Below are 17,602 nucleotides of genomic sequence, written 5' to 3'. Positions count from 1 at the left end.
AATTTAATTTCTTTCCTTTTACTTTTACTATTAATTTCCGAGATATGATCATTTTTTTCTCACATCTACCCACTGTACACTACATTCTACCGTTTCAAATTCACATCACTCTAACTTCATAGTTAACTTTGAATATAGATATTAACAGCTATAAATATAAAAAAATAATAAGCTATGGTTTCCTTTTTTTAATTACACTACTAGTGTACATTTGACTTTGCATTAATACCAGATGTAATTTAACTCCATTCTTCATTCCCTTAGAGATATAATAATATTTTGCACCATTGTTTCTCTTTTAAACAGGATATTTCCATGTTTCGCGAGTTCCTGCTTGTAAAAATGATAAACGCGGAAAAAGCCACTTTTCAAACACCAATATTTTCACAAAAAAGAGAAAGAACTTTGGACATGTTAATAAAAGATTTATACGACGACTATATGGGTGACGGTAAACTGGTAAGTTGTATTTATACAATACCTACAAAATCTAAATGCAATATGTCATTTAAATATATTTCTGATACTGTTGTCATCCTTGTTGTAATTTTCATTACAGAATATGCTAAATAGACGCGCATTCTCTGAAGTACTTTACGATGTGCCCCGGACATCAAAATTGAAAGAGGACGCGCGACAAATAGAGTTCGTGCGTATCGGTCAGGCACTGAAACTAGAGGCTATTGTGCGAGGTGATGCGCCGACCAGTATTGCCTCCGCTAGCCCCTGCACAATATTTCGCAATCCGCCGTGGGAACCACACTGTTTTTATCCAACATTTTTGCATCGTGGAACATTGGCTGGCGACTCATTCGGTTCCAACGATGAAAGCTTATTTATTGCCACTGATGACGGAACATATTTGATGAAAGGTAAAATAAATGATCATTAATTAACAAATGAAAAGACGTAGAAAGAAGTCGACCTAATCATTTGCATTTGTTGGTGATTGGCTGTTGAGGTGTTCTGATTTGTGTCTGTCTAAGCTTTGTTCAAAACATTTAACTAACAAAACCTTATCGTTACTTGAAACTGAAAGAATATTGGCCATACTTCCAACACATTACGTACAGTGCCACCAATAGGGATGATGTTATTTTGACAGCTCTTGGCGACCATCTTTGTTTACCAATTTGTGTACAATTTTATTACTGTGTCCATTATTTCCATTATATGGGAAATATTTTAAAGAAGATGGCTATATGACTATATATGAAGCCAATTAGAATTAGTCGGTTGAACGTCGTTCTGCATATTTGGATCTGTTAACAACATGGCGGTTGAATTTGGCCCTGCATTCGTATAAGATTATGCTGACACTAAAGTCGACCGAAAATTTGAAGTGCCATTGTTTTGCCGATTGGGCGCTGGAAACGATACATCCATCTAGGAACTCGCATTTTTTTGTACTAAAGAACCCGCATTTTATCAAGATATACTAAGATTTTACTAATTTAATTGCACGGACAAACGGACAGACAGGCAGTCACCCGAATTTCAACTTCTCTCGTTCTCCATTCAAGAAAATTTGTTGAACAATTAGTGTAAACAAAAATACATTTTCATTAAATTGTTTTAAAATATGTGACCTGGTCTACGGAAAGGGGGCTTAGGTGTCAAAAAATCAATTTTCACTTTTTAGTTGATTCGGATGGAAGATGAGATTTTTAACAGCTGTTTCCCAGAAAACTAGTTTTCGCACGTTTGCTCCCTTTTCGTAGACCAGGTCACATATGATAAAAATCGTTGTCGTATGTATATCAAAATCGAAGACATCTTTCATCGCACTTCAGCTGAAAATTCCAGCCGAAATATTTCGCCAATATGCAAAGGGAGCCACTGTGGCCATTTGGCCTACATTTTGCTTAAATCATAAATGGCATAAAATTGTCTGCAGAAATAATTTTGACACAATTTAGAGTGTTTTGTTTCATTCTAGCATCACATCGTCCTTATTCATATCCCTTTTGAATAAACTTTTTATATAAATACATACATTCCAATTTACCATGAATTGATAAACAAGTCTCATTTGTGCATTTGCAACTTTTTGCAGAGGATCAATCGCATCAGTTAATATTCGACAAGACATTTCAAGTGCGGCAACTGAGCGTGCTGGAAGACCATGGAATTGTGCTCATACGTGGCGGTTCACTAACCAATCGTGACGCTCATCGCATTCACGTCTTTCGGTTGCGTGAATTTCTGCCCAGAAATGGCGAAGAAACTTTGCGTTGCCGCAGTCGTGCCGAGGTGAAGGAACGCCGTATCGAACGCACACGCGGATGCCATTTGTTTGCGAGTTCACGTATTAGTGGCGGCCATTTGAGGCTGATGGTGGCAGTCAACCGCAAATTACAATTATTCCAATGGAAGCACTCAGCCGCTTGGGCGTCGTGGTGTCCGGAAAATGACACAGAAACCGTGGAAGGTTTCATCTACCAAAAGGAAATCACGCTGTGTGAGTCGCCAAGCGTAATAACGCCGCTGGAGGGACCGACGAACACAAACGCGGGTGGACTAATTTGCGTTGGCTACAAGTGAGTATCTGATGAACATAGGGTGGGTAATTTGATAATGGAAGTTGCAGTGCGATTTTTCATACAGATATTTTGTATTATTACATATAATAAGAATTTATTTACTAATTGCTGCTCTTAGATACCATTACGAAATTGTCTGTGATCAAACGGGAACAGCCAATAGACTTTATGATTTGGAATCGGCAAAGAGAAATCAAGCACAATTGACAGCGGCCATTGAACTCTGTGATGGCATGGAAACAGAATTACTGTTGTGCTATAATCGTAAGTTTCCATATTCATATATTCAGTTTTTAATCCTTAATCGGAAGCAATATACCTTATCATATCAGGCAGTATATAGACTACGCTTCTAAATAAGCTCCGAAGTTTCTACTTACTGCGAAATTTCGATAGCTTCAATGATTGCATACCATTCTACAGAGCTTTTCTTTAGACTGACTGTGAGCTTGAAAATATACATTTTGTCACCTACTTAAGTTTGAACTATTGGTCCCTAATAATTAATTTTTTCGGTAAATCATGTACGATCTTTCTATATTATTTATCTTATCACCATAAAATTTGCGCAATTTTTGACTTCTTTTTGTTCATTTACAAATTTCTTTTGCCCCACAGACACTTGCCATTTTCAAAAGTTGACCGATCGGTCTGGCACAAAAAATAACTTCGACTTCCACTGGAACACATCACCGACCGCAGTTGTGTGTGCCTTTCCATATATACTAGGTTTCACGTCCGACTCAATGGAAATTCGGCTATTGGTGAACGGTAACTTAGTGCACACAGCAATAATGCCGGAATTACAGCTGATAACCTCTAAGCGAGACATATTTTTTGTTACAACGGCCCCAGAATTTATGTCTAAAGATCTTCACATTAAGGGCTTGCATATAAATGAATTTTCAGCATCGGAACGTCGCTTGGCCACCACGCCGAGCGAAGCATCTTCTAACGAAGAACTCTCTCAAGGTGAACTGCTTTGCTCGACTCCCAAAGACTTACCAATTAATCCAGAACATGAACTAACAAATTTGCTAGAGATACCGAATGCTAGTGGATCATTACCACACATACATCGTGCACGTTCGCTCCAGAAAACCCACAATGTGTACGAAGATAAGCCGGTTATAGCTAAAAGTAACTCTTGCGGCGATACAGATAACCGTTTTAGTGGATTACGCAGCACTTCAATAGTTGGTGAACACTTACAGCAACAGCAACTAACACAACATGGTGTACCGCCCAATTCGCCGCGAAACAATAACAGCGGCAGCAGTAATAGTAATAGCAGTAAGGGCAGCCAACAGTCGCCCATGTCGCCCACCAGGCGAACTTCTAAGTATCGAAATATCTTCAATAGTGTAACAAGCAGTGGTAGTGGTGGTGCTAATTCACCTAACCTCACTGATGGTTGTTCTCGTTCCCCAGATCGGATGAAGCCATTACGTGTCTACCGCATTCCACTCGTCAAACTGACTGGTGCCCATTCACACTTCCACATGAATGCATTCAATGCAACAGCAACTGCAGGCGTTGCACCTCAGACACATCCAACACAGCATCTGAGTGCGTTATCAATGACGAAGCGCCAAAAGTCTATGGACACGCAGCTGCCATTGTCGATGAGCAGCTACACCGGTATTTTGTATAATGAATGACAAAAACGCGAAATGAAAACGAATGTGAATGAGATTACGTCCGCAGCCGGCAGCACGAAGCAACTTCCACTGCGACAGGCACAAGAAACATTGATAGCAACACCCTTAATACGCGAACAAAACCCCATGGATCTTCAATTTTGTGAGCGCGACCGTTATGACGACAATAAAATTCGTGAGGACGATGATGTATTCGCCGACGAAGTTCCACTATTGTTAAACGGCGGATCCAATGCATTCAAAATGCGCAAGAGTAAACCAACGTCATCACCATCGAATGAGGTACAAATGTGGCTGACGAAGGAGCTACGCAGGTTTCAGAAAAATCTCTCACAAGAAAACTAGTGAGAAAGCTATGGTGAATAAAAGTGAATGAGGAATTAAAATTATTCGCAGACGAATAACGCACATAAAAGTGCAACTCATTTATAGCTTAAGTAAAATAACTAATATTTATTTATCTTCACAATAAGTCAGGATAAAAAGTGCGACATTCCTCGTAATATTTGCATGTGTGTAATCTTCAGAATTTTAAAAACATTTTGTTATATTTTTGTGTAGTCTTCGCCAGCGCCTTCTTCAAGTAAACCGCCCACTCATGAATTCATATTACATTTACTACAGAGGTTTTTAAATGGTGCTTTTTACAGTTATCGAACAATTATTTCAAATAAAAAATAGAAATTTGAATGACAAGGCAAAACTGGTACGAGCTTATTGCGATTTCGTCGTTATTGTGCGATTTCAATAGGTCAGCTATAGGTAGTTTATCAACATAGACCACTGACAAAAAAATATTAGAAATACATCTACATTTGGTACTGAATGAATGACAAAAAGGTAGTAAATAACCAAATTTTATTTAAAAAACTTATATCTCGAGAGGTTATGAAAGTTACAATATTTTGTTTAAGTGTGATATGAGATTTAAAAAATATTTAATGAACTACTTACGAGTATATCCCTCCTTACCTAAGTTATCAGTATTTAAGAGAGTTTTCTTTCGTTAAGCTGTTTATTTTGAAAAGTTTCTTGTAAAGTTATTTTTAATGTTACATTTTAAGGCATATTAAAACAAATCTATATAGCAGTTAAATAAACGTCAAATGTTATAAAGTGCAAACAATAAAAAATACATATATATTTGTATTAAAAAATCTCTTTAAAAATGTGTTAAAAATATTTATATAAAAAATATATACATAATATACATAAGAATATTTATAATATAAGTTGATTATGCATTGTGCAGTATGAATATTAGTCCTTATGAATGTGTTCCTCTTCAAATTTTCTATTCTACGTTTATCTAAACCTTCAAATTGTAGTCACATAATTCCTAAACAATTAAATCAACATAGCAAAAATTTAATATACCTTCACAGGTAGATTTTATTGCTGTCTTCGATTCACCAAACATAGCAGAGTAGCGAAAGTAGAGTAGAGGGGCTCAAACAAACGGGCAGCACTTGCAACCCTGCGCTAACATGTCTAATGGCGCATGCGCAATAGTGTTATGATTCTTTATTAGTGGAGAAATACAATAAAAAAAATAATTTTTATTTTCATTTATCATTTCCACAATTCTCAATAATAAAACTGATGTGAAATGTGCAAAAACAAAGCTTGGTAGCATTGAAGATAGCGCACTTATCACTTTAATGATAACTGTTATTGCGTTTTTAGGTAATTAGTTTTACAAAAGAGTAGAGGCGAGCAGAGAAATGGCGAAACGATGATATAATATTGACTCTACTAGAAAGCCAGCAATCCTAATTTCTTTAGTTTCATGTTATGAACCAGAATAAAACCGAATTTTATGTAGTCGGTCCCTCGAATGAAACATTATTGGACTTTTTACAAATAATTTAGTTTGATCAGTGATGACACCAAAGCTGGTGTTTAAATAAATAGAAATTATATTATTATTTACTTTACTTGTACATATAGACACGTGCAAAATAGTTTGTTACTAAAAATTATATTGGCTCACAACTATATTCGTGCAGTTTGCTAAGGCATAGTGTAACTGGATTATTATTCTAAATAATAATCAAGGCATAATTGCGTGTTTTGGAAAAAAATGGCTAGGAAGTTCTGCCTCGCCCGTTGTACAGCCCAGACCTTGCCTCTTGTGACTACCAATTGTTCTGGTCGATGTAGAATGCTCACACTGGAATCAGTCGACCTCAGAACAGAATATCAAAATTCGGTTGATTCATGCTTGGCCAAGTGGGCACTGGAATCCACAAATTGATAGAGAGCTTCAGTTGGGCATATCATGTTTTGAAAAAAAAAAACCGCTCGTATATTGTTACACACTTTGGCACTAGATCACATTAACTTAAAAATTAATTATTTAATTTGAATAGAATATAATTCTTCGTTTAAGCCGAATTTGGGACGAATACCGTATTAAGCTGTGAATCTTTTTAAGGAGTCTTAATTAAAGTAGCAACGCATATCTGTTTTTCTAACATGCTTACGTATTTCTTAGTTAAATATAAGCTACTGACAAAATCTTATATACATATATACATTTTTATAAAAATCCCCTATAAAAACATATGTAGGTATCTAGATTGATTCATTGTATAAATATATATGTATCTATGAGAACAAAGTGTTAAAACAAATATTTATGCTCGAACCCATGTTTCACTCAGCTTAGATTACTGTGTCAATATTTGTACACGCCTACAAATACATACATAAGTTCGTACGTTTTCGATCATCACGCCTATTAGGGTCTGTGCATTTTATACTTTGCTAGAATTATTGTTCAGTAGTATTTAATCTTAATTAATACATTACTGGCTGTATATCTGTCGCTAATCTACAGTTTTTAAGTACTTACTATAAATCTATATACATATATGTATATATAAACTTATATATATTAATACCTGCATATATAAAAAACCATTTTATAATGAATACATATGTATGTGCACTTCGGCTGTTGATATTTGTTATACTATACACTTAAGTCATACCTGTTTTTTATCTTCTTCGAAATCATTGGGACTGTGTCATATAATGTTTAATATGAATAAAGTTTATCTAAAAGCATTGAATTTGAAAGTATTTTACTCAATGTCAATGAATAAATAACGTAATATGTTTAGATCCTCTTCTTAATTATGATGACTTTAAACTTAAGTTGACGGACGGACAGCCAGACACGGGAATTCAATTCTTCTCGGTATATATATCATTTGAATACTTGGCGAATCACTATCGATATGTGGTGTTGACCCGTGTTCTCCTGATATTGCAAAATTCCTCTCCTATTAGCCAAAGATGATTGCTTTTGCGCGATTGCGTCCTTAAGATGGTGCAATTGTTGACAGCACAGTTTCGAATTAAGAATTTGTATACTACATATATACTGTATAATATATACAAGTACATACATACATGACGAGACTATTATCCTCCGTAGCAAAAATTTTATGTAAGATGAATTACCTTTTCTTTATTTTGAGCTTAAAGGGATAAAATCTGTATATAATCACCTTAAGTTTTTAAATGATAACTGCATTAATTTTCATAAATTCAATAAAAACTTCAAAGTAAATGTTTTACAAGTTAAATAAAATATCTTAAAGAAATTAGGTGGGTATAGGTGGATAGTGACAGTTCCTTGTCCTCTACTTATTTTACTACTCTACTTGCTTACTCTATGTACATTTTCCTAGATATTTCAATATATCAATATATAATTAATTGATTGCTTTGTGATTCGTTTTCGCCCGACCACAGCTCATCCTTACTTGTGTTAAATGCTTCACATCTGAAAAAATACAGGATATTTGAACAGCGTTGTGTATTTTGTGTATGCTTTGAAAAATAACAAAATAATAGGGTTTGAACAATAGTCATTTTTTCGACGCATTATTAAAACAATTTTGATGTTTATAGAGAATTTATGAGTAGTTTTCGACCCAACTGTGTTTAGGCCACAAGTGGACCTACGATCTATCGGTTGGACGTTGTCGAATAAGCAACGAAACAACATCGTGCATAACTGGGTCACAAAGGCAACTACATATGTTATAAGCGCAATGATTATAAAGGTTTTTTTGGTAACAAGAAGAAAGTAAAATTTAACTTTACAGTTCTGTAACAAAGCAGACAATAACTCAGCTGTTTGAGATTCTATTTGACCACTACTTGTATGTCACAATACACATGGGTCATGGGCATGCTGAGCCCTCAATAACTTGTTCTACAGAATTCTGCGCCTTTACAGGGTCTATAGCATTTCCAAGACTTTTAATAGAAGCCGGAGAAGACTGTTGAGCCTGTTCACTTTCCAGGCACTAACTACCGTTGCTCCATTGAAGACGTTTTATTCGGAGAATCTGTCTAACTTTTGAGGATTCTATGCTATCGCAAAAGGTTTTCCAAAAAGTCGTCTACGCCCTATTCTGCACAATGTTCGTCGATCGCCAATACTCAATGTGTGTATGTACCATTCCCGTTTGGCTCGCGTACTCTCTACCCATCAGCGTTCTCAGAGTCTACGAACACCTGAGAGATCCATCGAGAATATCCTGAGAATCACTGTATGTATAGTTTTTGGATGATGGTATAGCTTTTGGACCACTTTTCGTCACTGAGAGAACCAAAATATGCCTTCGATGGGAGTATTAGCGTTTTTCAATGTTCCTCAGTCCCCTCCAGCCTTATCAATTTCTTGTCGTAAGTACACAGAGAGGGATTGGAGAATCATAAGACTAATATAACATTACGATCATGTAAGAACCTCCCTTTTAGGTTGATACCTGGGCTGGTGGTTTGCCACTTGAGCAGAAATGGCTGGTGGGACAATATCGTAACTGCCTCTGTCTCATTATAAACATGGCAGACATCAGAGTACGTCAGACGGTTCCACCCTCCAACATACAATCTGGGGATTTACAGGTACGTCGGTTGGTAGGAGTGCCACCACCAAAGGCTCAATTAGCGCTGAGTGCGCCATTTTGATGCACTGTGCGTTCGAACAATTTGGTGCTCTCATTGAAACCAATCTTTGTGGACAACCTATGAAGGATTGCTGCCTAAGTCGTAGGACACATTTTTAGGGCATGTCTCGTTAAAATAGCTGTAAATTTGTGTATGCTATTTCTGGATCTAGATAGAAAGTCCTTTTTTCAATTCCTGTCATATTTGCTTTGTTATCTTGCAGCTTGTTGTTGTGTTCCATTTGCTCTTTGCGAGATCTTCAAAATGCTAGCGAGCATATTATTGGCCCCGCTTAGGACTGCTCTAAAAAGCCTTTTCATTACCGAAAGTTTTCCTACAACCGGGAACCCAAATTAGGAACAAGTGGAGTTAACCAGCCAGCATCGCCTATAGTTGTTGACTACGTTGGAATTGATCTGTGGTGACGACAAACCAAACAAAGTCACCTGGCTATTCAGCATATACTTATTATACTTAATATTATGTTTAGCTTATTTAGATTGTCACTATAACTGTACTCTTTACTTTTCTTTACGAACGGGAATAAAAGGAAGTCATTCGGTGCCAAGTCAGGACGATTCGGAGTGCTCTAAAATGCAGTTCTTTCAACCAATATGTCGGAGATGGCATTAGCGTTGTAAAGTGTGATCTGTCATCGGCGGTTGGTTTTCCTGATTTCGTGAAATACAACTGGCAAACAAGTGGTTGTACACCACTCAGGATATACGGTTTTGCTTTGTTTCAATGGTATGGTTGCGATATGTCCAGTTTTTCCACAAAAAACAGGCAACCATTTTGTTGAATTCAGCTCACCTTGAAACACCCATCAATTGATTGCTGTTTATTTTCGGTCTCTTACGCGTAAATCTACGATTCTTCACCTGTCGCATGAGGACCTTACAATATCAGCTTGCGCATAGCATCAATCGTTTCCCGAACAACAACTGACTTTGGAAGACGTTCCCGAAATTCGTCTTGGAGTAATCCACGTCCTCGATTGAATTCAATTTAATTATGCACTCTTGATGATCCATATCGAAAGTTGTAAAAAATATAAATACTCCATTTTTTGGCCGAGATTACTGTAAACAATCTATTTGTTTTTCAATCTTACTCTTTCAATTCAGCAATAAGTATTTTGCCGTAGGCAACAAAGGAACCCACTGAGCGTGGGTAGACAAAATTGCGGTATTTCAGTTGTTAAAAACACTCACACGAGCTCTTTGCTATTAGGATTCCTCTCCCAAATAACAGTTATATATGTTTAGTGCTTAGTTATGGCATTTTATACGTTTTCGCTCAATATCGTATAGTGGGCGTGAGAGTGGTCCGATTATACCCATCTACGAACTCCGCTTTAATTTTTTGTGAAAGAAAATGTGTGCCAAGTTTCAAAAAGATATCTTGGTTTTTTCTCAAGTTACGGTTTGCTCGGACGGATGGACGGACAGACAGTCACCCAGATTTCAACTCGTTTCGTCATCATGAACATTAATATATAAATAACCCTATATCTATCTCTCTTAGTTTTAGGTGATACATACAACCGTTAGGTGAACTGAACTATTACACTTTGTAGCAATATGTTGCAAGAGCATATAGCGGAAGAATTCAACCTACATTACTTGTAGAAATTGTGAGTAAATTCGGCCCCGCAGTAGTCCTCCAACGTTTTCTCCAACGTGCGGTGACTTATTGCACAAATAACAAGTATCGGATTTTTAATGCAATGGTGACTCATAGAGTACGTGTGGATTGTTGCCTGACTAATATTGTATATTTTGCTTATTGACGAAGCCAAGATGATCTTTCGATGAAAATACGGATCATTTTCAAGTTGTTGCTCAGCCCAATTCACGAACATGCAACGATTATGGTGGTCAAGCGGCTTCAGTTCTTGCGTCAACTTGATCTTTTAAGTAGGTAGACCAAGATCTTTTCGCGAAATTCGCCACAACGACATCACAGAGATGCCCAACGCGAGACGACGACGTGTGAGGCATTTTGTATTGTGCAACTAAATTCAAATTTTATTAAAAGCCATCTCTTCTTCAACAACAGGTATTTGGCACAATTCTCTTTATTATCACTGATCTCTAGAGTAGTTATGACGGGAAAGTAGCTCAAATAATATTATAATTTCCAGGAGCATAGATACTCCTTGAACTCCTGTTGTTTAAAAAAAATAAAACACTACAGTATGTATGTTGTGTGTATCGTATGTTTTGAAGTCCATAGGTTTAAACAATTGTTAATTTTTGCAAATAATTAAAAGTTCCAAAATCATGTATTTACATATTTTGTCTCTTTGTCTCGCTTATTTAAGTATTTGCATAAAATAATATATTATACACTAAACCCAAGAACTAAAACAAATATTTATACTTTTTAGGCAAGTGAAAGTGTATGCTTTACTATTTAAGGCGCACTAAACTTTACTAACCGCACAGTCGAAACCTGGTTAAGAACAAAGCAACCTGCTGAGTTTTTACCAAAGTCGAATAAAACATGAAATTGCTACCATCACTTTTGGTGGGTGTATTGGTCCTAACCATCACTACCAGATTTACGGGTTACGCTCAAACAAATTCAACAGACAACACAACAGCCGCAGCATCAGCCTCTACAACAACAACTGCAGCATCAGCCTCTACAACAACAACTGCAGCGTCAGGATCTGCTACAACAGCGTCAGCGACAACAGAATCTAGTACCACCTCAACTGCTTCATCAGCAACTTCTAGTAGCAGTAATACTGCTGCTAGAAGGAGAAGGCAAAGAAGACGACGAGCTGCTAGAAGAAGGCGTGCGGCAAGAAGAAGGCAGCGTCAAGCCCGCAGACGTGCGCAAAGAAGAAGACGTAGAAGGCAAAGACGTCAACGCAGAAGACAGCAAGCAAATCTTGGCTAGTGTCTAATTTTAACAAAATTTTCTTCAACTGTAATTACTTATTGAAGAATAAATTAATATAAAGTTCAATTAGGAGCAAAATTGTAAATTTGTGAAAAACTTATTGCAGGAAGGTAAAAAACATAGCTTAGAAAATTTTATATGTAAGTATGTTCTTTTTACGTACATATTTTCTTGACAATTGACTTTTTAGTACAGTAATAGGCAGAGGACAATAACAAGAAACCCCAGAGCACTCGCTTTGCCATGCCTGTATTTAAATTAGTCATTACTTCGCCAATTTTGCAGTAAGACATCCACAGGTTGTAATTCAAAACGTGAAATCAAGGATCAATGACAAAACGAAAGCCTTCAGTTTTTGAGATATGAATCTGAAAATTTTCAATCGTACAGTACTTTAGCATATACCTGCCATTCAAACTGACCAAACAAAATAAGGGTAAAATCTTTTTATACTCGTTTATGACGAAAAAATTAACCTATTACACTGGTAAACAAAAAGCCACTTGTTTTTTGTGACATGAACAGCACAAAGTTAAACACTTTGTAAAAATGTAAAAATTGCTACAAATGCAGAAAATAGCTACAAATTTCTTCTATCACCTATAGTTTTTTTTCTATGAGGATTTTTGTAAAAAAAACAGCGATATGTACATACATAAGTATATTATTGTTATATTATTTTATTAACCAAGGAGTACCTTAAAATGTTCTGAAAATGTTACTGTCGATGTACAATCAGAAGAATTTTGCATAAAAATGGGTTTCATGGTCGCCGACCGCGAAAGAAGCCATTTATGTCAAAAGTTAACAAAGCGATACGATTAAATTATGCCCAAAAATACAAAAACAAAGATTTTTCTTTCTGGAGCACTGTACTTTTTACTGACGAAAGTAAATTTGAGATTTTTGGTTCAGAAAAACACAGAAAAGTCTGGCGAAAAAAGAATGCAGAATACAATGAACCAAATCTACAAACTACGAAAAAACATGGTGGAGGCTCGGTAATGGTCTGGGGATGTTTTGCAGCTTCCGGAGTTGGTGAACTTGCTTTTAATGAATCTACAATTAATGCGCGAGGTTACTTGGAGGTATTAAAAAGCAATGTTGCTCCAAGCGTTGCTAAATTGGACTTGCCTAGTTATTGGATCTTCCAACAAGACAATGACCCCAAGCTTACCTCACGCTTGGCGAAGGAATAGCTACTATATCGAACACCAAACGGCTGGAACATCCCCCTCAATCCCCAGAACTAAACCCAAATGAGCATATGTGGGACTATCTGGACCGGCAAATACGAAAAAACAAAATCTCGAGTAAAGAGTCCCTTAAAGTTGTATTGCTGAAGGAGTGGAGAAAAATACCAGTGGAGTACACAAAATAGCTATAGAGTCAATGCCACGAAGACTAGAAGAAGTAATTAAGGCTAAAGAAGGCCAATCCAAATACTAAATTGCATAAAAATATACATTTATTCTTTTATTTTAATTTTAAACAGAAGTGTTGACTCACTTTTGACACGTAAAATATGACATGTTTTGGTTTAACTGTGTTTAGAAAATCACACCGTTTATTTGTTGTTGTTTTTTGCTCTTGTTCTTCTAGTATTGAATAAACCTTTATGCCTGTATAATTAGAATTGATTTGTTTTTCAATTTGAGCTTGTAATTATACGAAACCAAACTTTTCATAGGTGTTGACTCACTTTTTGATTTTTGTAAAAGATTAAAAAGTAAATAAAATTGTTCAAAAAATTTACTTTCCACTCACGAAATTCTCTTTCTTGCGTCAAAATAAAACGATTTAGTGTATTATAATATTATATTAAGATAACTTTTTTATAAACAGTAATTCGCGGAAATATCTCTGACTTGCCCAGCAGCAGTTCATGTTCTGGATGAAACGTCGACTTGCGGCGCTTCATCAAAAAAGGGCTGAAGAGTTGCAATTTAATTTTAGCCGAAAAAGAGCCCAACATCAACGAGACGTGCACATTAAGTCCCGACTCCGTTTGGCGTTGCCTACGCAGCAAAAGGTTTCAAGCGCCAAACAAAAAGTATAAAATCATTTGTTGCTCATTTATGCATATTTTTGTCGAACGTTATACATTTTGAAAATGCGACAATGGTTGATTGGAGCCTCCTTTGTTAGAGAAGTGTTGATTGATTGAGTGCTCAACAACAGTTCCGAGAAATTAGGTGACGAGAATGTAATTGTCGAAATCGACGAGGTCAAAATGCGAAAACGGAAGTACAATCTAGGTAGAATGGTCGAAGGGCAGTAAGTTTTTGGCGGTTTTGAGCGCGACAGAAAGAAACTTTTTATTTTTGCTGTTGAAAACCGTTTAAAAAATTCACTGCTCAAAAAAATTAAACAAAAACTTTTACCCGGAACGACCATAATTTCCAATTGCTGGAAGGCATATGATTGTCTGAATGATAGGGGTTTTCGGTATTTAACCGTAAACCATTCTCACAATTTCGTAGACCCCGACAGTAGCGCGAACACTCAAAACAAGCTTTTTGAAGCTATAGGAAAGTTATATGACCCACATTCTATTGAATGATTGGAATTGAAGTTTTCATTTTTTATAAAAATATATATTTTTTTCATTAAATGAAAATAAATCTTGTTTTGAACCGCTTGCGACCTATTTATTGTTTAGTGCAGTTATTATCATAACATAATCCAAGTTTTTGAATAAACAAATAACGAATGAAAACTTTTTCTGTATGTCATGTTTTATCCTACATATTCTTAAAGTAGAACTAAAAACAAGAATTTTAAGATATTTACCGTGAAAATTGGTGCATGTTTTTGGAAAAGCCGCTTTGCTGAGCATGTACCCTTCTATTGTCTGATGGAAATCGGTAAGTCTATAAACTTAGATGACCACAGCCTTATAGAGCACTTCATCGATGGTATACCAGATTCCAATGCCAATTTGTATCAAGCAAGGTCTATCGACGATCTAAAGAAAATTGTTAGAAGGACTATTTTCATTACAATTCTGCTTAAACCGAAAATGGACCTTCTCTACTTGCTTACATCTCCACAAGTCGCGACTACCTGGAAACTTCAATACATTTGAAGGGTTTACATGGAAACTTTTCAATTTTGGAGAAAGGAGGTGCTTTAGACGCGGTGAAAGTTCACACTTGGCGAGAGATTGTCCACAGAACAAATTCAAGTGCTTCAGTTGCGGAGGAGAAGGGTATGAAGCAAACGATTGCAAAACTATTGCCAAGCCAGAAAGGAGTAGCATGAATACAATGACGAAGAAAAGCAGGAACAGCAGTTTACTATTTAAATATTTGATTTTTATGGCACCTAATATGATGCCGCAAACGATGTCAGCATTAATTGATACTGGTTCCGACTTGTGTTTGATTCGGAATGATGCTTTGTTGATGCTACGGTCTCATGTTGAATTAGGTAAAGAAAGGAAGCGTTTAGTTGGCATAGGCAGCAGCGAATTGGTAACCATGGGTAGTTTTGCGATCTCAATGGCTATTGACAACTTACCTCTGGATATCAAGTTCCATGTCGTGAATGAGCGTGATTTAAGTTATTACGTCGTGATAGGGAATAATATCCTGAAGCTATCAGATTGTCCTGGCCTCTAGCACTTATCGCGTATACCTTTATAACACCGTTTGACACCTTACTGTGTACGCGCAGTTCATCAACTATGTCCTCTGCGGAGACAGGTGGTGCTGGAAAGCACGAGAGTGCAGTGAGAGCCTACGCACAGCGAGGTGACGAATGGTGCCATAAAGATAACGAACTTGATAAACACGGAAGAATGTCGCGTGGGCAACGAGAATGTATAGAGTAAGCGCTAAGGAGCGCGTAGTTACAGAGTCAGTAACCAGTAAGCGAGGACAACGGGCTGACACCATGAAGCGTGATGAGGCATCAACGACGTTATACGGAAACGTCGACGTACACGCAGAACAGTACGGAGCAAAATAAGAATCGTATCGGTGAGTTGATCGGACAATTTGGAGATATTTATTTATCTTCTAGTATGAGTGAAGCACCACACAACGATTTTCAGCATCTCAATTACAGAGGCAGTAAAGATAAATAAAATAATAACCGAATATCGACCAGCGAAGAACGTGAAATCACCTGTGGAAATGAAAATTATTTTTAAAGACGAAGAGCCAGTATACGAGAGGCTGAAGCGGGTATGTCCCACAGTTAAGTTTTTGGTCGACGAACAAGTTGGATGATGGTTAGAAGAAGGGGTCATTAAACCCAGCACATAGGAATACGCTTCACCAATTGTACTCTTTTCCGAAAGAACGGTCCAAGGAGGATATGTTGCGACTATAGGAGACTGAATGCAAAGATATTTAGGGACAATTTGGCGATGCCATTGATGGTTGAAGTAGTTGAGTGTTTGCAAGGTGCCAAGACGACGCTTGATTAAGTGCCTGTAAGTGCCGAGTCCGAGTATACGTCATTCGTAACGGGAATTGGAAAATATTAGTTTTCGTATCTACCATTTGGAATTTGTAATTCACCCGTAGTATTTTCAATATTCATTTTAGCTATATTCAGAGATTTGATATGAGATAGAATCGTGATCGCGTACATAGATGACATGATAATTCCCTCCAAGGACGAATCCGATAGTATCAAGAATATAGAAGTTGTGCTAAGAACAGCTGCAGCTGGTAGATTGCGAATCAACTGGAAAAAGTGTTAGTTTTTGGTGAGGAAAGTCGAGTTCCTTTCATTCAGAATAGTTGCATAAAACTATCCGAGGCAAAGACGAACGCCATCAATGAACTGACGTCATACTACAAGCGATTCATCGAAGGCTACGCTACGATTGCGAGACCGCAGACACAGTTGTTGAAACATGACGTACGATACCAACTAGGTGATGAGCAACTAGCAGAATTTCAGCAACTAAAAGAAGCACTAATCACTGACCGTTTTAACATTATTCAATCCGCAAGCGGTAACGGAAGTACATACAGACGCTTCGAAATTTGGATATGGAGCAGTACTATTGCGGGGGAATAGGGATGATGACAACCTATACCCAGTTCAGTATAGGAGTCGGAAGACGAAACCATGTAAGGAATTTTACCACTCGTGTGAACTCGAAGCCTTAGCCATCATCTGATAGGCATTAAATTCCTAATAGTAACCAATTGCAACACGTTTGCCATGACGATGAAGAAACGAGACGTGTTCTTGAGAGTTTCACGCTAGGCGAGATTTTGATTACGAAATACATCAACGAAGTGGCACTAAAATGAGGCAGGTGGAAGCATAATTGAATTTCCTGTTTACTCATGGAAGACTCATTGCAACACCGATTGAAGCAAGCTCAAAAAGAGGATAATTGGGTCAGAAATGTGCAGAAGATTTTGGAAAAGGACGAATACGAAGATTACTTCATGAATATGCAGTATATTACACAAGGATCTCACCAAGGTATTGATTGTGGTATCCACACTCATGGAGGAGGAAATGATAAGAATAGTACATAAACAG

General features: G+C 36.9%; 1 protein-coding gene across 6 annotated transcripts in view; it reads left to right on the top strand.

Moving 5' to 3' along the window:
• LOC126759963 (GTPase-activating Rap/Ran-GAP domain-like protein 3) overlaps positions 1–7,281 on the top strand; it is an 86,310-nt gene extending 79,029 nt beyond the window's left edge. For all 6 annotated transcript variants that reach the window (XM_050475250.1, XM_050475249.1, XM_050475248.1 and 3 more), the window contains 5 exons: positions 307–459; positions 560–872; positions 2,057–2,540; positions 2,662–2,807; positions 3,162–7,281. In XM_050475250.1, coding sequence (XP_050331207.1) covers positions 307–459; positions 560–872; positions 2,057–2,540; positions 2,662–2,807; positions 3,162–4,204 — 2,139 coding nt within the window. In that variant the 3' untranslated portion in view covers positions 4,205–7,281. The remainder of the gene's footprint in view (positions 1–306; positions 460–559; positions 873–2,056; positions 2,541–2,661; positions 2,808–3,161) is intronic.
• The last annotated feature ends 10,321 nt before the right edge of the window (positions 7,282–17,602 follow it).

The sequence above is a fragment of the Bactrocera neohumeralis genome, chromosome 5 (assembly GCF_024586455.1).
Source record: "Bactrocera neohumeralis isolate Rockhampton chromosome 5, APGP_CSIRO_Bneo_wtdbg2-racon-allhic-juicebox.fasta_v2, whole genome shotgun sequence".
Classification (NCBI taxonomy): domain Eukaryota; kingdom Metazoa; phylum Arthropoda; class Insecta; order Diptera; family Tephritidae; genus Bactrocera; species Bactrocera neohumeralis.
Note: the sequence above shows the minus strand (reverse complement) of the source record. Positions and strands in the feature narration are given on the sequence as shown.